This window comes from Quercus lobata, chromosome 1 (assembly GCF_001633185.2).
Source record: "Quercus lobata isolate SW786 chromosome 1, ValleyOak3.0 Primary Assembly, whole genome shotgun sequence".
NCBI classification, from domain to species: domain Eukaryota; kingdom Viridiplantae; phylum Streptophyta; class Magnoliopsida; order Fagales; family Fagaceae; genus Quercus; species Quercus lobata.
In genome coordinates, this window is record NC_044904.1 from 40,769,701 (window position 1) to 40,793,940 (window position 24,240).

The 24,240-nt window shown below is 35.9% G+C and overlaps 1 protein-coding gene and 1 pseudogene across 3 annotated transcripts; one reads left to right on the forward strand and one right to left on the reverse strand.

Annotated features, from left to right (window-relative positions):
* The first annotated feature begins 3,669 nt into the window (after positions 1–3,669).
* LOC115955317 lies at positions 3,670–4,076 on the forward strand (annotated as a pseudogene).
* Positions 4,077–5,653: 1,577 nt separating this feature from the next.
* On the reverse strand, positions 5,654–7,230 carry LOC115955391 (uncharacterized serine-rich protein C215.13). 3 transcript variants are annotated; one of them, XM_031073595.1, is made up of 2 exons: positions 6,810–7,230; positions 5,654–6,666 (listed from the first exon to the last, which is right to left on the reverse strand). In XM_031073595.1, the coding sequence occupies exon 2, from the start codon at positions 6,640–6,642 to the stop codon at positions 5,809–5,811; it is 834 nt and encodes a 277-aa protein (XP_030929455.1). In that variant the 5' UTR covers positions 6,643–6,666; positions 6,810–7,230; the 3' UTR covers positions 5,654–5,808. The 3 variants fall into 3 exon arrangements, with proteins under 3 accessions (XP_030929455.1, XP_030929515.1, XP_030929400.1); XM_031073655.1 differs by having other exon boundaries at positions 5,654–6,679; XM_031073540.1 differs by having other exon boundaries at positions 5,654–6,735; positions 6,810–7,229.
* Positions 7,231–24,240: the final 17,010 nt, after the last annotated feature.

The following is a 24,240-nucleotide window of genomic DNA, read 5'->3' on the forward strand; positions in this document are numbered from 1 at the left end:
CAGTATCACCTTATTAGTAGCCTCAGCTTGGCCATTTCCCTATGGATAATAAGGCGAGGATCTCCTGTGTTTAATGTGGTATCCCTCCAATAGGCTCCTCACATCCTTATTTACGAATGGGGTACCATTGTCGCTGATCAGCCTTTTGGGGATCCTAAACCGCGTGATGATGTGCTCATGAATGAAGTTTAAAACTACTGCACCAATGGCCTTCTTTAAAGGGATGGCCTCTACCCATTTTGTAAAGTGCTCGGTGGCTGCTAAGATCCATATGTGGCCATTGGAAGGTGGATTTATGAGCCCTATAAGGTCAAGCCCCCAAGTGTGGAAAGGTCACGGGGTATTCATGTCTTGTAGCGCGTTTGGGTGAGTATGTATTGCATCCCTTAGTACTTGGCATGCATGACATGCCTTAACCAATTCCTCCGAGTCTTTCTTCATGGTGGGCTAATAATATCGCAATTGCAATAGTTGTTTATGAAGCCTTCTCTTCCCCGGGTGACTTCCACATTCCCTTAAGTGAACTTCCTTTGCTACTTTCCTGGCTTCCTTAGGCCCTAGGCATCTTTAGGGATCCTCGTTATACCCTCTTTGAACAAGAACGCATCCTGTAGAAAATACCTAACAGCTGGCTTCTTGAGTTGGTGAACCAGCTTCCTATCAGTTGGCAGGATCCCCTAAGTCAGGTATCCTACAAATGGAGTCCTCCAATATTTTGTAACAAATACAGCATAACTTTCCTCTTTGTCCATCGAGAGTTGGCAATTTTGACACTTTTCTTGCATAGTTGCAGCTTCTTTGTTCATGTTGGGCCAATAGTACCCCATACGCTGTATCCTCTTGTATAGACTGATTTTTTTAGTGACCCCACAGATTTGGTTGTGTAATTCCTCTAACTTTAACTTTCCTTCATTCTCGTTGATATATCTGGACAGGATCCCTACGGGCAACCTTCTGTATAGCTCCCTTTCTATCAAGGGGTAATCTTTTAATTCTTTAATACTCCCCCTACACTCTAGCTTTCCCACTTCTCTCTTTATCTCACTCCTCTAATCTTCTTCATTTGGTTCCTCCGGAAATACCTTTTAAGGGTCTCTACAATGGAATTCTGCTACTTGTTTACTTTTATCAAGGTACTTTCTTCCTTAAAGGTCTAATTCCTTATTAATAAATGGTTTTTGCTGATGGCTTCACCCCTTTTATAGTACCTTCCTAGGGTTTTTGTTGTACCACTAATTCCCTCAATTTGCTGCCCTAAGTACCAGAACCAATGTTGTGTCAGTAATATTGGTGGCTGGTCCCTTCCTTATTTTTTCACTATGTTCTCCTTTTAAGGTTTCCCCCCAAAAAGCCCCTAGCTGACCTTCTTCTTTTGGGGGTCCTAAGGGCTGACTTTCAATCCTCTCTTCCTAAAGCTTCTAGATGCTCATTTTCAGACCCACCTTTTTGGTTGCTTCACATTTTGTCATTTTCTCTAAATGGGTAGATTCTTCCCTGTCAAGCTAAAAGATCCCCAGCCACCTTCCTTCATGGTTCATCTTCTTGCATTCCCTAAGGTACCAGACTTCTTTTTCATGAAAGATTGATTCCTAAGTCATTAGCCTTTTTTCTGAGCCATAAGCGGCTGATGGGACATGCCTATCTTCGTTCCTTGTGTCCATAGGCATGCTCCCTTAAGTGTCCAAACCTCAGCTAATCCCCTCCTGCATTTCCCGAGGATCCCATGACTCTGGCAATCCTAAGGTATCCTGGTTCAATAATTTTCTAGGCTCCCTAGAAAACTCTCCTTATAAAGGATGTGCTAAGATTCCTTTTTCCTTTTCCTTTCTTTTCAAGGCCCCAAAGCTTGCCCATCCAAGAGTTTGGGCTTCCTCTTACTCATGTTAAATGGGCCTTAGTTGGCGGATTGGGTCTTGCCTATTTTTGAGGGCCCTTTTAGTTTTAGATTTATGCTTGTGATATTTTGGACTTCAACACTCTTTCCCTAAGTAAGAAGCAGATTCCATAAAAAAATAAAAATAAATAAATAAATAAATAAAGAAGAAGAAAAGAAAAAAGTAAGGGGCAGATCTTATTGGATTTCTCTCGCTCTTAATCTCTCCGCGACAAAGGCTCAAAGCTTGTTGCAGTGGGACTAAATCATTAGGAAAAAACCAGCTTGGCATTGTTGATGGTCTTGTTGAGGTATTTAAAATTTTGATGAGAAAAAATGAAATTTGAGTCCCTTGTCTAAGAGACAGGTATACCTTGATACCTATTCTCTGTTTTTCACTGTTTAGTATTTTCTTTGCTTGTTCCTTTTATTTTCTTTGTATTAGTTTCTTTGTGCGTTCCTGATATTTTATCTGTATTAGATTAGATCTATATGCATTATGCAGTGCTATGATAGATGAAAGTTAAAGTGTTAAACCCACTTCCTTCCATGGAGTCGTAAAAATAATCTCAGACATATTTGTGTCAATTTTTTTTTTTTTTTTTGGTGACAATGTAGTTTCTTTTTAAAATCATGTGGAAAGTGAAAATAAATTAAACTTACTTTATAATTTAATAAATCCCTTATATGCCTATTGAAAATTTTATTTTGGTATTCATAAGGAGCTGGCTAAATTCCCTTATTCTACTATTTGTTTTTGTTTCTTATCGAGTATTACAATTAATAATTCGAAAGGATACGTAAATTTTCCTTCATAGTTTATTATCCAAACATAAATGAGTATTTGGAAAAATTAATTATGTATGAAAGTTTATATGAACATTTGTATTTTTTAATGTTATATTTTTTATGAATTTATGCAGGTTAATTATGAGCTTAAAAAGTTATTATTATCATATATAAAAATAATCTTGAAATGGAGCAGTAGTACATACTAATACCAAAATATTCCGTTACAGTAACCAATCCGAAACAATCTCTAGAATGAAATTCAAAATTTTAGTCAAGACCAAACAATGCCAATGAGTGCAAGACTCTTGATAGGGTTGCTCACAAGTTGAATCGATTCAGTTTTGGTATCAACCAAATAACCAATCTCTCAAACCAACTTCTTTAGGTGTTTGGTTATCCCTCCCATTACCAGCTACTCAATTGGTAGAAACCATACAAAAATTGCCTTCAGTTTCACGGTCAAGTTTAGTTGAGATCGAGTTTAGCTTACTTGTTAAGCATTCATTACATCAATAGTTAGTCATCAGTAGGGGTGGCAATTTTTATTCATATCCATGAACCCGCCCATTACCCACCTTATTTGGATAAGTCTTAACCCAACCCATTTGAGTATTTGGGTTAAATGGATAAAGACCCATTTAGTTATTTAATTAGATTGGCCTAAATGGATAAATTTACTAATACCCACTAAACCCATCTAAAATTTAAAATTAAATAAACCCACTATTACCCACTAATCCCAAACTTAAATAAAAGTATGACCTCAGTCTCACTCTCAGTCTCTATCTCCCTCATATTTTCTCAGTAACCAAACACTTTCCCAAACATTTTAACCTCTAGATTTCTAAACCCAAACACTTTCCTCAGATTTTCTCAGTAACCAAACAAAAGGAAATTCTAGAGAGAGAACGGGGATGGAATTGGAGTTCACCAAATCTTCTCACTAGTAAGGCCATTTACTTTTCCCTCATTTTCCCACCAACCAAACAGATCTTTTCCTTCTCCAAATGGCCCATACCAAGCAGACAACTTGTAAGTCCACCGAGGCAAGGCGCCAAGGAAGCAACTCGCAACAAAGGCCGCTCATAAGTCAGCTCCGGCGACCGGAGGAGTGAAACACAAGTTCAGGCTAGGAACAATGGCTCTAAGAGAGATAAGGAAGTACTAGAAGAGCACGGAGCTTCTGATCTGAAAGCTCCCTTTCCAAAGGCTGGTGAGAGAGATCACTCAGGACTTCAAGACCGACCTCCGATTCCAAAGCAACGTCGTCGTGGCTTTACAAGAAGCCGCTAAGGGTTACTTGGTTGGGCTCTTCGAGGACACCAATCTATGTGCCATTCACGACAAGAGAGTCACCATCATGCCCAAGGATATCCAGCTCGCTCGGAGGATTAGAGGTGAGAGGGCTTAAGATTAGATAGACAGGTTACATTTTGAAAAAAAAAAAAAGAAAAAAAAATCCTTTTTTTTTCCTTTTTTTTCTCTCTCTCTCTCTCTCCCTGTGGCTTTGTTTGGTTGCTGAGAAATGAATTTTGTGAAGGGAAAATGAAAAGAAAAAATAGGAAAAGTGATTTTTGAACTTTTAAATTTTTGTTTTTAAAGTTTTTAATAAGTTATTTATTTATTTGAGTCATATTGGGTTAAATGGGCGGGTTACTAATTTAATGGGTTGGGCGGGTAATGGATAATTAATTTATATATAAACGAGTTATAAATGGATAAATAGGTAATTACACACTCAACCCATTTATGACCCAACCCACCCATTTGCCACCCTTAGTCATCAGCCAGGCTCTCATCTTTAAAACCCTCAATTTGTCCACATGGCTATCAATTCCAAGAACCAAAGCAGCAAACTCGATCGCTAATTAAGAAAATGTTTTGAACAATCTATGCTGGGGGATTTAGGAGAGGGAGCTAGGGTGATAATGTGATAAGGTTCAGAACATGTGTCAAGGAAAGGATATAAAAACCATCTCAAACTCCAATAATATCGTGCAACATTTTAAACTTATTATTTAATCGGTCGGATCAGGTTATCAGATGGAAAACTTCCTCATCCAAAACCCACCACAATCACCCAAAAAAAAATAACCCATTAAACCCAACATTCAACCACCAAAAATTTCGAACCTAACCGCGTCTTAATCAAACCAGGCAAGCAAGTTCAAACGGGTTGATTAGCACCTCTAGCTCTTGACATGCGAAACGAAATTATTGATTGAATTAAATTACTATAAAGACAGCTATTGAGAATAAATAAAACTTATCAATCATAATAGGATATGATCTATTCATAAATTGCATAAAAAAGTTCAAAATTTTAATTTGTGAACTTTGCTTAGTTTTACTGAGGATGTTGATTGACCATCCATCAGTTCAATCCAAGTAGATTATGGCCTACACGTCTACAAAGTTTGACTGTCCTGATACTGTTATGTCCGATGCTTTAGAAAAAGCATCATCTAATAAGAGATTGGGGATCCAAGAAGTGGACCACGTTATAGGGTGGTGTTGATAGCTAAGCAAATATTAAAAAAAAAAAAAAAAAAAAAAAAAAACTTAATAGCAAACCAATCCTTAGATTATCAAGCTAAAAGTTAGAGGAACCCCCTCAATCATTGATCCTCTTTTTTCAAATCGGAATCCCTTGAAGCAATGGTTTTGTCCTTAATATCACAATATAGAACAAAAAGACCAAAATTAAAGGATTCCAAATCAAAGTATAAATTTATAAACATACAAAAGAAAACACCAAAAGAAGCCTTCAATCACCCTTCAAAAGAACAAAAGACAGCCACATTAAATTATGAAGAAAGACTTCAAAGATAAAAAAGGGCATGGGTGAGCCACGAAAGAAGGATACCTTGTTTATCTGTCTCCCAAGCTCATAACATGTTGATGTGCACATCAACAATTACCGTCCATCCAATCCCACTGTACTGTAGTTTTCACTCTTCCAAAATAAAAATAAAATAGCTCATGTAATTTCTAAAAGTATTTTTTTTTTTTTACTTCACTAAAAACTTTCTTTCAATTTACAGTCTGATCATCACATGCTGATTCATAAAACAAAATGATTGACAGCTAAATCCATCAGTACTTGAACATGAGGCAGCAAAAGAAACTTACTGACTGAAACATTATTTCTTCTTGTTCTTAACCTTACCATTACAGAAGAGAGAACCAAACCCAAAAAAACTCACAGTAACTCTAGAAATGTATGGTGGTGTAAGGTTCAAGACAGGACTAATTCGAACCCCATTGCCGTAAGATCCACTATTATTCTTCTTTAACGAAGGTCTTTGTGATGAACTGTAGAAATAATATGTACTTGAAGATGATGATGATGATGACTTTCTACTTGACACAGATGGTTGTTTCTGCAAATGCTGCTTCTGAGTTTCTTTTGTTGAATTCAGCGTTGTTTTTTTGGAATTGGAATTGAGTACTGACGAACCAGTTGAATTGCTTCTTGATAAGAACTGTAATGAGCGAATTAAACCTCGGCTTCTAGAACTGTCACAGTTGAGGCTGCTACTTCGTTTGAACTGCCAGAATGATTTTGATGCAGGCTTTTCATCTTCCATGTCAATACTGTTGGACAAGAACTCTTTGAGCTGCTTCTTTTCACTATTCCCAGTAAAAGAAGAAGAAGGAGAAGGCTGATGTGAGCGAGAACAAGAAGAAACGGACTGAGATTGGGAATGGCGAATTTCATTTTCATCTGGGGTCGTGACATTTTTCTTGATTTCTTTAGCACGAATCTTGCCATTGGAGAAAAGCTCATCAGCTGGAGACAGTTCTTGCACAAAGCTGTTGTTACCAATGCAGAAAACGAAGTCAGAGCTGGAATCCAAGAGGGTCAAGTCTGAGCGCTCAATTGGCAAAACATCTGTCTGGTTCAGATCATAGGAGAAGGAGATTCTTGGGCTGATTCCTGTGCTTGAAATCTCGGAGCAAACATCAACAGCCATGTCCACCGAGTGTCCCCCCAATCACTGCAACCAAACTCTATTTTGAAGAATGAAAGCAGTTTTAAAAATGTTGTTGGGCTTTCAAAAAACAAGCTGCAAAGAATGTCAAAGATTTGGAGTCAAAAGGAAGCAAAATGAGAAACAAAAGTCAGAAATTGCAGCCTTACCTTTTCTTTTTGTCTAGAGCTATGAGCATATTGGGATAGGGTGTGATGAATTATGGATGTTAAAGAAAGAGTACCAAATATATTTGATTCCATTCTTCGAAGTTGTCATCAGAAACAAAAAAGAAGAGTAAAGAAGGTGAAAACAGTTGAAATTGAAGACTTAAGCACCGAAAGGCTACAAAATGATCCCTCTCTCTAGGGGGTTTCCAAAGACACTTTTACTTTAGGAATAAGAACCCTCCAGAATGCGAGTAAGAGATATAAAAGCATCTTCATTTGATCAAGTTTTCTGTTTCTATATGTGATGTTTTACCGTGACTCTAAATGGACATGTACAAAAGAAGGGACTTTAAATACTTTTTGGCAGTTGGCATTAACATTAGAAAAAGACCTTAAAACTTTTTGGTAACACAAGAAATGAATGAATTTGATGGCGATCTCATTGCAATGCATTCTAATAATGCATTTTGATTAGACACATATTTTATATACACATCATTTGTAAAATATTTTGTGCATCTGATCTTTTGAGAGAGAAGGAGGGACCGCGGGGGAACTCACTCATGTGATGTGGCAGCTCCCTTAAGCAATCGGACTTTAGTATACTTTGGATTTATAGTACAGGAAGAATATTTCGCACTTACATAAGAATTAATAAGAAGAGAAAAAGATTGGAGTGGTTGAAACTTGAATCTGATTCTAGTTATCAAAAATATCATTAAAAAGTATCTGGATTCCTTTTATTTTGTGTGTTAGAAGGTTGTTAGAATTAGAAAAGTGAGATAGGAATAAAGAGTAGAAGTAAAATTAACGTAATTTGGGTTGACAGCCCACAATGAAAAAAATTTAACGATTATATTGTTACTATTAAGATGTGTTACAATAGACCCCAGTGCAGGGCCTATATATTAATTAACCTTATGCTAGCTTGTGACTAATATTAATGTTGTAATACTTGCACTACAAATAAGATTATGATTAATTTGCTTGCATTACAAATATATAGATCCACATGAATTTGGAACTCTTACACCATAATATCTATAACAACCCCCTCAAATTAAATGTGGAAACTTGAGTTTGAAATGCAAAATTGTTAACAAAAAGCTCAATATAGAATGGAATGCATGAAATAGATGTTGACAACGTAGATGGTGGTGATTGACAGCGGAAGATAACTGCTCTGGTCGAATGATAGCTGCACTAGTAGCTAAATTGATGCATTGACAGATAAAAGTGTCGAAGGGGGCCGAATGATGGTGGTATCGTCAAGCGACAGCCGAAATGAGACCATCAACTATGGACAACACCACCGATGGCTGGTTAACAATTGTTTCGGGGGGTGCATGTATTGGCGCATGAGCAATTTGTTTTCAAGTGTGAGAGAGAGAGAAATAGAGAGTGGAAGTAGAATTAATGTGATTTGAAATGATGACTTGTATTCATATCAAAATACCTTTAACTTTTACATATTTACTATTAAACCACATGTGTTACAATGGATCCTAATCTATGGTATGTTATATATATAATAGCTAACTTTAGACTTGTAATACGTGCACCACAAGTGGGATTAGAATTACTTTCCTCTAGGTGTCTTACCATAATATTTCTAACACTATGAATCTACATGTCTCTCATTTATAGTAAGTTGAAATTATTGTTTTTAAGTGTGGGTGATTGGAAAAGTAGCAATGGAAGACACGGCCGAAGTTCGAGCTAAGGTAGGAGCTCTTAAGGGTAGATGTACTCCTAGTGGGGCTGGTTAGAGGTACTCTGACAATCAAATTAGAAACTATTTATTTAGTATAAATGTTCACAAAGTAAGTGCATATGAATTTTTTTCACATTTTAGCTAAAATCTTGTGTTAATATTTATAAGGACTCCTTTAAGGGCATTATAATGGTTTCCCTATCCCCCAAATCCAGATGTTAGGTCTGACACCACATATTCCTTGGAGAGATTGGGGAAGGGTGGATAAAAGAGGACATTCCCCTCCTTCTGGGTTGTAAATTAAAGTACATGTCATATAGTGTTTAATGCAAAGACTTTTATAGGTTTATATTGTACTAGGAATGTAAACTTACATTGTAGGCATACAAAATGTGATAAATGTTGTACACATTTGCAAAAATTGTACATTTATAAGGACTTCTTTAAGGGTATTGTAAGGGTTTTCCTATCTCCCAAATCTAGGGGTTAGGTTTGACACTGCACATTCCTTGGAGAGATTGGGGAAGGGTGAGTAAAAGAGGACACTCCCCTCTTTTGGGTTGTAGATCCAAGTACATGTCAAATAGTATTTAATGCAAGGACTTTTATAGGTATATATTGTAGAATCAATGTAAATTTACATTGGAGACGCACATAATACAGTAAATGTTGTTCAAATTTGTGAGAAGTGAGTGAAAATATACTTTGCAATATCCTAGCTCACTCATTGTACCGTCCTCATTGGCCGAGAATAGCTACTTTGGCTAACTTCCATGGTCATAGGGGATATTCAAGCTGCGTTGATCTCCTTTGTTAAGTAGTCGCAAGGAGGTGGGGGAATGCTCAATCATGATCTCTAATACTACTGTAATAGGGTTTTTAAGTTAGGCATTGTGGTCGGTGCATTCTTTTGCACCGATGGCCTTGACCCAATGAGGGTATCAACATTTTTTTAAAAAAAAGAAAAAAGAAAGAAAAAGAAAAAAAGATGATATAGTCCCTTAAGCACATAATTAAAGTGCCCTTAATTATCTTCTCCCTTAAATCCCACACTTACAATTGAATTTTGGCTTTCTCCTTCACAAATAAGTGAAGATTAGTAAGGATAAAAGGTACTTAATTAGGGTGATTAACGATGGATCAGACATTACACTTGTATAAGCACTTAAAGATTTTATTTTTTTTTTGGTATGAAGGAGATATTTAACCCTTTCAATGTAAATTAAAATTAGGCTGTGATCTTGTCCTGTTTCTCCTGTACTTGACTGACACAAACACAAGGCTGATAATTGAGAGGCCAACAATTACATGCCACACGATGTAGGGTCCAGTCCCTCAAGGATAAATGGAACTTAGCTTGAATTATATACTTTCGTTTCGTATAGGATAATTATTAATGTGTGACTACTGACTAGGTATCAATGTTTATATCATAAGTGCCCTCGTGATGATGTACCTCTGGATCCACTAATGCTCCATTCTGAGACAAAGAATGACATATGGTTGCCTAATTTAGAGCAACCTAAACGTACGAAACTAAGCCTCTATAGCATCATCAAAATTCAATCATACTCCTTTCATGCTAAACTTAACCAATTATTCTCTTTAAGGTGATCTAACTTGCTTATAGAAACTGACAAATAAATAAATAATTAAATAAAAGACGTCATCTCCATCTTTACCTACATGAATATCTTCACTTAATTTAATTAAATGTTACCTCAAAATATATATTACTTCAAAACATCTCCTCAATTGTATATATTTGGGGTTGTAAATAATTCAAACATTCATAAACAACTTCAGTTTGTCTTGATAAAAAGTCCAATTATGTTTTTTTATTTATAAACAAGTCAAGTTTGAGCATTAATTTTAGAGTTGTTCAGTAAATGAGTTGAACCCAAGTAAATAAAATTGTTCATGAACAAACTTGTAAATATTAGGGCTCAGTACAAAACAAGCTAGGTCAAGACTCATTTACTTGCTAGTAATAAGTTTGAAATAAGCTTAACAAATAAACTCATATCTTACTAAAAATTTAATTAACTGGAAGTTGTGAACTCTCGTCCAAACCAAATAGGTTTGATAACAAACTTGACATAAGCTTGATAATGTACTAATGTTAGACTTAAGCTCAAAATCTTAAAATTGAGCTAGAGTTTGAGCCTCGAGCTCAGCTTGGCTAAAGACAAAGTCAAGATGAGCTCAATTTTTTAAATTTTTTGGCGAGGTCGAGCTCAATAATTATTTGTAAATTTGATACAAACTCAAGCTAAACTTGAACATTTTACCTTTATTGTCGAACTGAATTCGAACATTCATTACTCTACAATCTAGTGGGGTGTAAATTATAAAACGGAAAGAAGTGGAATTAAAAATCTAATTTCTATACCTAAACAAAGAGAATATAAACTTAATTACAACACTAGTGTCGTGAGTGAGCATTATATGAATTTTTTTTTTAATTTTTTTTTTCCTTGGCAACGTTGCATGTTGCTTGAAAGCAAAGCAAATGAACAAGATCTCATGTGTTAGCTCATTCACTCGCGAATTGCTGTTTGCCCCTAGAATTTCATTATTGGTATAGACTAGTTGTTGTAAGATAAAATTTAGAGTTGCAATGTGTTGGTTTTTAGACCCCTTAAACAATTGATTTAACCTAGGTAATTAGCCAAGTTGTTACTTAGTCCAATTAAACAAGTCTAGGTTATCACAATATAAAAGATCAAATCATGCAAAGCAATGGAAAATAAATAAGACAATGATATGATCACCTAGGAAACCAAACCGGTAAAAATCTGGGGAGGATTTGACCTAGCTATTCTCAAGGTAAACTTTAATCCACTATCTTGAAAAAATCGAAGTTCATACAATAAGACTTACAAGCCCCCACGCTTGACTTCTTATTGTTACCAACCAGTAGAACTTACTGACACAACCACGTGTAAGCTCCGAATCCACGGACTCCTTCTTTCTTGGATTCACCACCAGCTACAAGCACACCCGCTTGTGTTTTCTTTAAGCTTTAATGGCAGCAACTGAATTGATCATCAAGGCGTAAATAAATCTTCTCCTTGAAAACCCTAAGTTTGTGTAAAGAAAAGCTCCTCTAGATCTCACAAGAGATTTACACAAACCGCAAATATGAGCAACACTAAAACGTGGCTAGGGTTTGCCTTTTATACTTAGGACAAATAAGAAACCCTAAAAAAGTTTTAAAACAACCAGGGCTGAGTTGGACGAATCTGCAGAAAAGCATTCTGCCCGAGCTTCGATCGATCGAGCCTTTATTTCGATCGATCGAGCCAGGCCGAAAGGCACAATGCTTCCTGCTTTAACTCGATTCCAACTTTACATTGACACACAACTTTGAACTAGCTTTAAACACTTCTAAACACATTGTTTTTATTATGGTTTGCCAACAATACACATTAAAGTTCTAAATACATAAAATCCTAAACTTTAGAACCTAACAAACTCCCCCTTTGGCAATCCGTGACAAAACACAACTTAGAAGCTCAAAGTTTACAAAATGAAAAGCACTTTACAAAATAATGCTCATGAACCAAATTCAATCCTAACTACTATCCATCAGTTGCAAGTGTAGACAGCAGCTCAATTGAATCAACCTGTATATTTCCTGAAACACTAAACAAAATGTATAACCGCATGTGTGGAAACAATACAAGTAAACAAAATAACTTATTGATTTCAAACAACACACAAATAAAGACATATATCAATGAATAACTTATAAATATAAATCAATAAGCAGTTTGAAACAAGAAACAAATAAAGTACCAACAAAACATAAAACTCCCCCTAACACGAATATCCCATAAAAAAAAAAAACAAGATAAGAGCTAAAAAAGCATAAGTACAAAGTGAAGCACCTAGATACAATTCTAAACTCCACAAGCTCCAACCAAAAACAAATAAACTATAAACTCCCCCTGAAAACAAAAACCCTACAAAGTACTCCCCCTTTTTGTGACGGAATGACAAAGGGCAAACAAGCTATCCATCATCAAAAGGGAGGTGGTCTAAACTACGCCAACTCCACACGCAAGGCACGGATCTCATCAAGCACGTCCACCAAAATCTATCCTTGAGCTACCTGAACGGTCAAGACATGATCCAACGTGCGACGAATGTCTGAATCATCCAAAGCAGTCGGTGGAGGAACATCAGCATCAGCAGCAACACCTGAAGTCTCAGCAGCAGCTGTACCTGTTGAAGAGGAAAGAAGGGGAACACCACTAGAGGACGCACCTCTAGGACGAGAAGGAGCAACTCTCAACTGAGCAGCCCTCTGACAAAGAAAGGTGGCACCTATGGGAGCAATCACATGAACAGGCTTACCAAACGGAAAACCATCTAGACCTAAGTAGAGCAAAATCCTATGAATGAAAATAGGATGAATCAGTGCATGCCCTATGGCAGAACTCCTATGAACCTCGTTCAAAGAATGAAGGAACAAGTGAGGAAAACTGATAGACGCTCCAGAAACAAAGGCGTACAAAAACACACATCACTATAAAGGGATGGTGTGGAAGTGAGAGATAGGCCACAAGGAATGACACGCTATCCTAAAGAAGAGATAGGCCGTCTTGGTAAGCTCAGCGAACGTGATCCGAGGATCAGAACCCCACTAGATAGATGACCCAGTGATCCGAGGATCAGAACCCCAAGAGATTTGTTTGGAAAAATATTATCACCCGATTTGGGATTCCTTATACCATCATCTCGAACAATGACCTTCAATTTGACAGCAAAGCCTTTAAGAGGTACTATTGTGACATAGGCATTACGAATAGGTATTCCATCCCGGCTTATCCATAGGGCATTGGATAAGCTAAGGCTATCAATAAGGTCATAGTGAATAAACTCAAGAAGAGATTGGATGGTGCAAAAGGAAAATGAGTAGGAGAGCTGTCACACATCCTTTGGACATATTGGACTATACCTCGTAGGTCAACAGGGGAGACCCCTTTCTCAATGACTTATAGAGCCGAAACTGTGATTCCTTTGGAGACCGGATTCCTAAAACTGAGAATGAGTTCTTTCACTCCGAGCAACAATGATAGGCTGCTAGAGAAGAGTTTAGATCTAATTGAAGAGCGAAGAGAAAATGTCATGGTTCAATTGACGTATTATTAACATAAGCTCAAGCAATGGTACGATGCCAACATGAGGTTAAGGCCATTAGCGCCTGGAGACTTGGTATTGAGAAAAGTTCTAGGTATTGCAAAGAATCCAGCATGGGGAAAGTTAGGCCCCAATTGGGAAGGATTATATCACATCACTTCGATGGCTGGAATAGGTGCATATTATCTTGAAGATCTGGATGAAAATGTTGTACCACGCCCCTAGAATGTAAATAACCTGTTGTACCACGCCCCTAGAATGTAAATAACAATGATAGGTGCATATTATTTTGTTTATTACATTATGCATCATACATCTTATTTGCTTAAGTGCTAAACAGAACCTTAGTCATGCCTGGCTCCTCGGACCACATGTTTTAGGTAAATTAATACTTCATCTCATTTTTCTAAATGTTAAACAAAACCTTAATCATGTGTGGCTCCTCAGACCACATGCTTTGGGTAAACTAATACTTTATCTCATTTTTCTAAGTGTTAAAAAGAACTTTAGTCATGCCTGGCTCCTCGGACCACATGCTTTGGGTAAATTAATACTTCACCTTATTTTTCAAAGTGTTAGACAGAATCTTAGTTATTTATGGCTCCTCGGACCACATACTTTGGGTAAATTAATACTTCCTGGTATTTGTTTAAGTATCAAATAGAATCAGCCATGCTGAATGGCAGAGACCTTCATGGTAGTAACTTAAGCAAATGGACATTCATAGGCATCACTTAAAGCATTTGTAAGTATATCAAGTATATCTATTATCTGTTTGAGAATTGATTGTCTCTCCAATCCTTTAGACTTACTAATAAGTGGGGGATTAAGTGGAGTCAGACATGTGTGGATACTCTACCATTGTGTATGTTTTTGCAGTAAAAGATACATTTTGTTGAGATTTCAAACACATTATCATTTACACAGATAGCTAAGCGAACTGTGTCTCATTTTTTGTATTGGTTAAGTGTTAAATAAAATAGAAATTGTATCAAGACTTATATGAGTACCACAAGAGTAAAGAAAATATTCATATTTTTCATTAATTTAAGCCTTACAAATAGGCAGAGTTGTTACAAAAGATCAGGCTGATTACAAAACTTGGAAACATAAATAACATTAAAAAAAGAGGGAAAAAAAAAACAGAGATAGGAAAAGACAAGACAACTCAGGGCTTCATTTTTATTACAAGCTTGTCTTTGAAAGTCTTGCTAGGTTGGGTGGAAGTTGCCGTGGAGGATGCTAGACCCTTACCCTTGAGGTCCTCCTTGGTAGGAATAGGGAGAGTTGTCAGGACAATCTTCATGTTGTGGGAGGCCTCTTTTTCCTTGGATTGGTCCTTAGGGGCAGCTGGGGGCTAGATGGCATCATGGGCCACTTCCTTGATCACCTTGGCTGGCTTCACAACAGCCTCAGGCAACCCTGCCTCCTTGAATAGGCTTTGGACTGAAGCGCAAATGGCTGGAGGGTAGTATGCACTTTCTGCTCTCTTAAGGGTAGAGGAGGCATCAACCCCAGTTTGGTTGAAGGCCTCATTCCACACTTGGAGGTAGTAATACCTACACACCTCTGAGACCTCAGCCCTAAGGGCTTCTTTAGTCTTTGCCACTCCCATTTCGTACCCATCTTGCTCTGCTTGATCCTTGGCCTTCTCGACCTCCTCTAGTTTCTTTGACATAGCTTTTATTTGATCTCTAAGGCGGCGAGATTGGCCTTGGTTTATCGGAGCTACTTATATTGGGCTTTAGCCTGCTTCTCTACCCCATCCAAGGCTGCCTTAGCACTTTTCCTGTCCCTTTCAGCCTCAATCAGCTTGGTAATTAGCTTTTAAGACTTCTTATCCACCACCCTAAAGGCCTCCACGGTAGCTATGCGCCAGGCTTCCTCATCCTTCATCAGCCGGTATGAGGTGTTTACTATCTCCTTGGCCTTATGTATGGATTGGACAGCCTTTCAAAAAAAAAAAAAAGATGAAGGTTAGAGAAAACGAGAATAAGTATTAAAAAAATAATAAAAAAACATTATTAAAAAAAAAAAAAAAAAAGAGTAGTTAGGGAACTCACCAAGGCAAGGTCCCTCTTCAAACTGAGGAAGACCTCGTGCTTCCTCAGCAGACAGATTCACTTACACTAAACTAAACCAAATTTAAGATTTAAATTTCATTGTCTAACCCCACTGGGTTCTAGATTCAATTGAAAATTTTCCAGGACATACTCTATCTACAACCAAGAATTTAAATTTTCCCGCCACAAAGTCAATGAACTATAACACGAATAAGAACAATAAAAAAATATAATGCACAGATTACAACTACATTGAAATGCTGAATTACAACACCATTTCAAAGCTCTATAAAAGATTCAGACCAAAATCATAGAAAGATTGACAGATATAACTAACCTATTTTGGAGTTGAATCGGCTAGAAGCTTTACCCCAATCAGTGATGAACTTTTGAAAGCAATACAAGACCCACAACCAAACGTCCAATCCCTAACCCAAACCAAAACCTAATAACCCATTGTTTATACCCATGGAGCTTCAGTCTGACCCAAATGGAAGCCTAATCCCCTCCCTTGAATCTTTGTTTTTGAGATGAGCAGATGGGTTTCAAGACTGGGTTTTTGGGTTCAGTTAGGGAGAGAAGAGTGGATTCGATTAAAGGAAGAAGATAAGCGGTTGGGTTTGTGATTGTGGGTTTGATCAGGGAGAGAAAAGCTTGGGTTTGTGATTGTGGGTTCAGTTAGAGGAAGAAGAGAAGAGGTTGGGTTTGTGATGATGGGTTCGGTTAGAGGGAGAAGGGAAGAGCAGATGGGCTTGGCGGCGTGGGTTGAGGGAAGGGAAGCAACTGCTTGGGTTGAGGGAGAACTAAGAAAAACAAAAAGCAAAAAGGAGGCAGAGGCATGGGAGAAGGGAGAACCAGAAAAAAAAAATAAATAAAGAGGGAGCACCATAATAAAATAGCACGAAGAGGCAGAAAAGAAAGGAAAAAGGTGGAGCATGAGATTTTATTTTTTTTACTTTTTTTTAAGAAACAAACACACAGAAGGGAGAGAGAATGAGGTTCTAACACAAAAGCACACCACAACTCCACTCAAAAGCCATGGTAACTTATAAGGGTGGGAAGGATAAGTTATACTACACACAAACACTCTCTTAAGCAATGTGGGACAATTACCCATTCTTTTTTTTTTTCCTTTTTTTTTTTTTTTTTTTGAGAAACAAACACATACACAAGGGAGAGAGAAAGGGGTTCTAACACAAAGGCACACCACAACTCCACTCAAAAGCCATGGTAACTTTTAAGGGAGAGTGGGGCAAGTTATACTACACACAAGGTGAAGCATAAGATGAAAAGAGGAAAAGAGGCAAATGGAACACGTGTTTGATTAAACAAATAATTTTTTTTTTTAACATCTTGATACAGTGGGCTACTAGAGATAGCAACCCACTATTGCTGGATGTCAAAATTTATAGCGTATAGCACCTTTAATGTATTATGCTTTTTTAGAATCAGATGTTAAAAAATAGCATATTTAACATTTGAAACCTTTGATGAGAATGCTCTTATAGCTTCATAGAATATAGGATATCTTACATGACAGAATCAAATCACTACTTCCAAGTAGTGTGTCATTCATATATAGGTGTAAAAACAATACATTTACTTCCATTGATCTTAAGGTATATACACTGACTAATAATGTGCCCAATAAAACCAAATGGCACAACAAAGTTGGTGAACCTTTATATACCATTAGTGAGATACCTATATGCCTAAAATTTGAAAGGTATAACTTTTTTTGGGGGTCAAACCTTAATGGATCTTGTAAATTAATATTAATAGCTTTCACAAAACCTTTAGCTTTATAGGAATAAATTCCTAAGTTCTTACTCTTGAGCAATTAGATCACTCTCACCCTTGTACTTAATTTCTCATTTGACATATTTTATTCAATGAGATGGGTGATTCATCCACATGAGTACCAAAACATAGATCTACAAACCAAAAGAAAATAAACTTTGATGCTATGAAAGTTAAACTTTAATTCTAAATTAACCAATGTTAATTTAGTAGTAAATTCGACCTTCCTATGGGCAAAGGTGCATCCTGCTTGGATTTCTTATAAAACTTTATTCATAAAACTAGTAAATATAAACACTAAGAATCAAGTTTTCCATACCTATGAGCCTAGGAATAATCTCAACTTAATGCTACATTCACCATTTTATTCCAATTAAATCATAAAAATAATAACCTCCCTATAGGACCAACATGAATTAATTGCCACTTAGATGCCTTTATTCCTAATGAGATCTTATCAAAATTTCTTGATGTGATTATCATCATGGTTTAGGATGCTATGGCCACTCCCATGTCATTTCGATATTCGCTACTTCAAGTAGCATCATAAAGATCAACAAATCCTCATGCTGATCATGACAGTATGCACCCAAAATTGATATGAAATAATATTTTACAACATGATAAGTGCAAAGAAACCTAAAATGTGCGTAAACAAACTCCTCACTTCAATGATCCAAATCTCATATGTAACAATAAACTTTATGAAATAGTTGCAAACTTACATGCAACACATTTATCCCCATAATTTATTGTAAAATGTTATGGTTTCCAAAACATAAGGATGATTTCTGTTATCATGCCAAATATAGTGGACCACAAAAATAGTCTCTAAAGCAATTTACAATTGAAAATTGTACAAATTATTGAAGCATGTTTGTCATATGAGCCACCATACTGTAACAAATTATTTTCCAAATAATCGAGATTTTATATCCAGGAAACAAACATAAATACTTGGATGAGCACTTGATGAATATCAAAATCAAAATCAAAATCAAATTTATGAACACTTTAAGTGCCTTGGCATGTATTTTAGTCAAATTACCCATTAGTCCACATTAGCATATTGTCAAATACTATATTTGGACAATTTAAGATTAGAGAAAACAAAGTCCTACAACATATCCACCTTTGAACCTATCCAGTTCTATATAAATAATAATCTTGTGAATTTCAAATTGATACTTCCAATCTCAAAACTCAATGGTAATTCATTATACATATACCAGTAAAGATGCAAAACAAAACTTGTTCTCTAGGATTTAGAGTACACATGCTCTATATTTGCATTCAACACCACTTAAATTTCATCCCAATATTAAATTAGTGCATACAAACTTTTACTGTACAAATATACGGCAATTGGAAATAATATAAATTTCATTAACTAAAATTACTAAACAACATAGCATGAAGGATAGCTTTGATACCAAATGTAAGATAAAATTTAGAATTGCAATGGAAAATAAGTATATCTTCAGCCATAGCTGTTGAAGTGTTTAGAGAAAAAGAAAACTTGCTATATGATAATGTATGTATAAAAGGTATCTTCTAGTTTATGGTCTTTACCTCACATATTTCCTTTTGATAGAGACAGACTATATATATAGGCTTGACTAGGGACTCTTTTAAATTAAGATTTGTTCCATAACCCTCCTTCTATCAAGAAGTTTAAAACTTGTAACTTCAAGGTTTTTATTAACTAAAGGGGTTACACCAATTGAGAGTTACTTAGAAATTGTTATTTACCATAACGTCTTTTACAAATAAAATTTTTAAGACATGAGTTTTTATTCATCATTTAAAGGTGAATCACATAAAGTTTTCTTAAAATCTTACTGATATCATTAATTCTTCGTTGGTTTGACACTTGGGCTATGTGACAAATACACAAAAAGAAAAAATCTAGAGTTTCCAAGAGGCATCAAACTAGCAGGAATAGAGGGAGGGCAAATTGTCAAACTGTCACTCTGTAAGCATTAATCATTCTTTAGAGGGTGGGCACATGTTAATTCAACACTCAAATCCCCCTACAACATTTGACATCTCCGAGTCCTAGGATAGATTTTTTTACTTCCTTTGCAATCTTCAAGTATTTGGTCCCTGCAAATTGCAATTGATAGGCCAAAATATTGGGTCCGGCTCTCCTCCTATTTCAAACTCTCATGTTTTCTCCAGTTTTAATATAGATGAAAGACACCTTGTAGACCAACAATCTAAAGGCTAAAAAAAACTCATGTCATCTCTCTCTCTCTCTCTCTCTCTCTCTCTCTCTCTCTCTCTCTCTCTCTCTCTCTCTCTCTCTCTCTCTCTCTCTCTCTCTCTCTCTCTCTCTCAATTATAGACCAAGCAAACCCACTGTCATACTCATACACCCAACACGTGAAATACAATTTTTTCTTCTTTATAATTTTTCTTTCTTTCCCTTTCCTTGCTCCAATCTCTCTCCAATATCATCACTGTCAACCGGGTATTAGAGCTAATACCAAATCTCGCTAGAGTAGAAAGCATCACCCAAACGGGAACAAAATTTTTTGGACAAATTCAAAGAACCCAGAAGAGGTAAAGCAAGAACTCTCAAAATTTTTCTCTCTGTCTCCCTCAAAAAGAAACCCCAAGAATAACCTTGCAAAACCCATAACAGTAAAATCAAAGAAATTTAAGCCACATACCAAGACCCATAATCAATCACCCATCCATCAAATATATCACAAAATGAAGTGCTAGAAACAAAAAGAGAGAAGAGTAATCATGCAGCAGTGATGAAATCAGTAGCAAGAGGGAGAGACATAGACGTTGGAAATTAGGAATATAAAATCAAAGAAAAATTTGTTGAGCTTCTAAGTATTTGCAACAACAATCTTGATGTGCTAGCCACGCGTCTTAGATGGTGTCTTTGGCATTATTTTCGACAACTCCTTGCCATCCTTTGCCAATGGTGTTGGGTGTATGTATGATAGTGTCTAGTGGGTTTGCTTGGGCCATGAAAACTTCTAAGTTATTGAGAGAGAAAGAGAGACAAAATTGAGAGAGAATGACGTGGGGTTTTTTTAGCCTTTGGATTGTTGGTCTGCGAAGTGTCCTTCATCTATATTAAAACAGGAGAAAACATGAGAGTTTGAAACGGGAGGGGAGTCGGACCCCAAAATATTAGATCAGTTGTGCATCATATATATATATACAAGGAATCCTCTCACAGCATGTGTATCCCACACTAATGCGTAGGGTTTTTTTTTTTTGAGAAACTAGTGCGTAGGGGTGTTCATGGTGCATTGTAGTGCAATTTTGAGCCATTTTTAGCACCACACTTCATTTTTGCAGTTACATATGTAGTGTAGAGCGATGCGATTTGAAACTGGTATATTTTTCAAATTTTTGGGATTTTCCTGCCTAGTCCAAAACTAATTTTTCCCTTTGTATTAGGCCAAGCTTTAAACTATTGTGCTAGTTTTCTTTATTTTAGGCTACCTTTCCTAATCAACACTTGGAGAAATTATACAGTCCTCATGGTGGACCACGTCACTTGTTCACCATTCCACTAAAAGGCTCTCACTTGTTTAAAATTGCTGAGTCAGTAATCAGTTTCTATTTTAAAAAAATTTCTGAGTCAGCAATTTTAAACAGGTGAGAGTATTTTACTGGAATAATTGACGACGTCACTTGTCCAATGTGAGAACCTTATAATTTCTCCAACACTTGCTAGGGTTATTAAACTTTTTTTTTTTGGAAAACTAGGGCTATTGAACTCTTGATAATATATTTAATATTAAAAAATAAATATATTAATATATAGAAAGGGTGCGGTGCGGTGCGATTTGTGTAGTTTTCTTATTATAAAACCACAACTACACTACACTATGCGGTGCACTGTTACTTGTGGAGCGGTACAATTAAATCATTTTACAGGCAATTTTAGTACGATTTTTGCGATTTTTGCGATTTGTGCAATTTTTACGCTCGGTGAACACTTCAACCAGTGCGTTCTAGAGTATCTCGCTGCATCAATCTAGCTAACACATAAAGCTTTACTAGTGGTCCTTTAGGCTCTGAGAAGCGCTGGATTTTCCAATGTGCATCTTTGCTAAGTTGCTATCCGTGGTCAGTAGTAACTTCAGTGGATGTCAAGTCATTATTTAAATTAATTCTGTTGAACGGACTAAGGAAGAGGGAGTTCTCGTTTTAAATACTTGGGTGAATTTCTCTTTGACAATTCTTCAGGCGCCGTATCAAAAGCAAGGGTAGGAAACAAATGATAATTGGTCAGACCTTACACGATTTCATTTATCTTAAGGTGGTACCATCAAATTAAAATGCAACAGCTTTTAGCATTCAAAAAAGAAATGCACCAGCTTTTAGTCCCACGCGTGTATTTTGCAAAATTTAAGGTGGTACCATCAAATTCTTTTACTCCACCTCCTTTTTCTTTTTATTTTGCAAAATTTAAATACCATAGTTTAAGGGTGGTAATAAATTAATAAATTATAAACCATTAACTTTCAAAACTAATAAATTAAACATACTGTACTCCAAAAAAGTAGTGGAAACAGCTTGGCAATTGGCATATTCAAGTGGAGGGCTCCCAAAATTTCAGGGTAGCGAAATACTTTTTAAGCGTTAAAAGGGAATTCATCAAATGGAACAAGACAAACTTTTGGCAATGTTAAGTATAGAATTAAGAGCATCTATAGTCGCTTGTCTAAATTTTTGTACTGTTTAAATAGTGAACAGTGATATTTACCTTTTACCTACCTACTTTTTTAAATACACTTTCCAACAGATTTTTTATCATTTCTTCACCTCATTTAAATATTATTTCTTTATTCATTCTTTATTCTTTTTTAATCTTTATTTATTCTTTCTCTATTCATTCTCAACAATTATATTTTTCAATAAAAAGTGTTACGTATATAACATTTTTTGCAATACCTTCACAAGAATCATAACAAAATTTTATATGAAAAGTTGTTACTAGTTCTAATTCGAACCTACTAAAACCCACCATTAAAATTATTTTTTTACTCACCAATATTAGCTAATAAAAATCTGTTACTTAAGATTTATGGTGAAAATATTGTGGTACCTACTTTTTTAAATACACTTTCCAACAGATTTTCTATCATTTTTTCATCTCATTTAAATATTATTTCTTCATTCATTCTTTATTCTTTTTTAATCTTTATTTATTCTTTCTCTATTTATTCTCAACAATTATATTTTTTATAAAAAGTGTTACGTACACAACATTTTTTGCAATACTTTCACAAAAATCATAACAAAATCTTATGTGGAAAGTTGTTACTAGTTCTAATTTGAACCTACTAGAACCAACCATTTAAATTATTATTTTACTTACCAATATTAGCTAATAAAAATCTGTTACTTAAGATTTATTGTGAAAATATTGTGGTAGCATTTCTCAATTGTCACTTCTTATTCTTTATATTATTTTTCCTTTCTTACATCCATATGTTTTTTTTTTTTTTCCTCTTGTTTTTTCTTCTCCACACACGTATACCCACTCCTATCTCTATCCTCCCTTTTTTTCTACTTCTTTTTCTTTTTCTACTTGATTCCAAAACCTCTCTCTCTCTCTCTCTCTCTCTCTCTCTCTCTCTCTCTCTCTCTCTCTCTACTTTTTTTCTTTTTCTACGTGACTCCAGAACATTCTCTAGCTCTCTTTGTGATAAGAAATGGAGAAAGAGGTAGAGAGAAAGAACAAGCGAGAGATCTTGCTTGCTCCACCATTGATCGAAGGACACAAGCCGACAGAGAATCGGTGTTCACTGTGCCAAGCTACGCCTTCTGCTTCGCTGCCGCTCGTCTTCCTCCCCAACGCAACCCAGATGGATCAAATGGCTTGTGTCTTCTTTTCTTTTCTTTTCTTTTTTTGCTTTTATTGTTATGATTTGATTAATTTTAAGATTGTGTTTTTGAGTTTGTATTTTGATTATGCTTGAGTTTAGAGATGTTTGAGAGAAAGGATTGTTGTGTTTGTAGCCGTTGTGAATGTTTGTAGCTGTGGTGAGAGGAGAGAGAAAGAATTGTTTTTTATTGAGTTGTATGATTTTTTAAGGTAGAAAAATTCATTTGGAGTTGCTACAGTGTTCTCTAGATCAAGAGAACTATTGTAGCAACTTCAAAAAAAAAAAAAAAAATGGGAAAAGTTTTGCTTTTAAAGAACTTGTTGGAGTGAGTTTTTGGTGTGTTTGTTCTCCAAAATTGGTTTTAGAGAACCTATTGGAGAAGCTCTAAAGAAGTGGAAATAAGGATTGGCTACAAGCTCTAGAATCTACTCAAGCCAATTTAGGTTTTGTTTAGTTGGAAGGAAGGAAAAGTGGGAGGATAGAAAATGGGGAGAGGATAGAAAATATTTTAGTTTCCCTCATTTGCGTTTGGTTGGGAGGGTGGAAAAGTGGAGGGATGAAAAACTTTTTATTTGGTTGAGAAGAAAAATAAGATTGAAAATAAAGTTTGTATAAATTTAACATCATGTCCCTATTAAATAAATAAAAAAAGTAACACATTATACTTTTGTTGATACCTATTTTTTATAAAAACAGCTCAACAGCAAAAAAAACCCAATAACAAGCAAAAAAGGAATGGAAGAAGAGATTAGTAAGTAACGGCAAAAAACAAAGGGCTGTAAAAGCCTGAAAGAAAAAAGAACCAAGGCCCAACGGGCCAGTTCGGCAGGAAATAGCAG

Bases quoted from the DNA above. Each gene is read 5' to 3' on its own strand.
- LOC115955391 (XM_031073595.1), bottom strand. From the start codon at position 6,642: ATGGCTGTTGATGTTTGCTCCGAGATTTCAAGCACAGGAATCAGCCCA.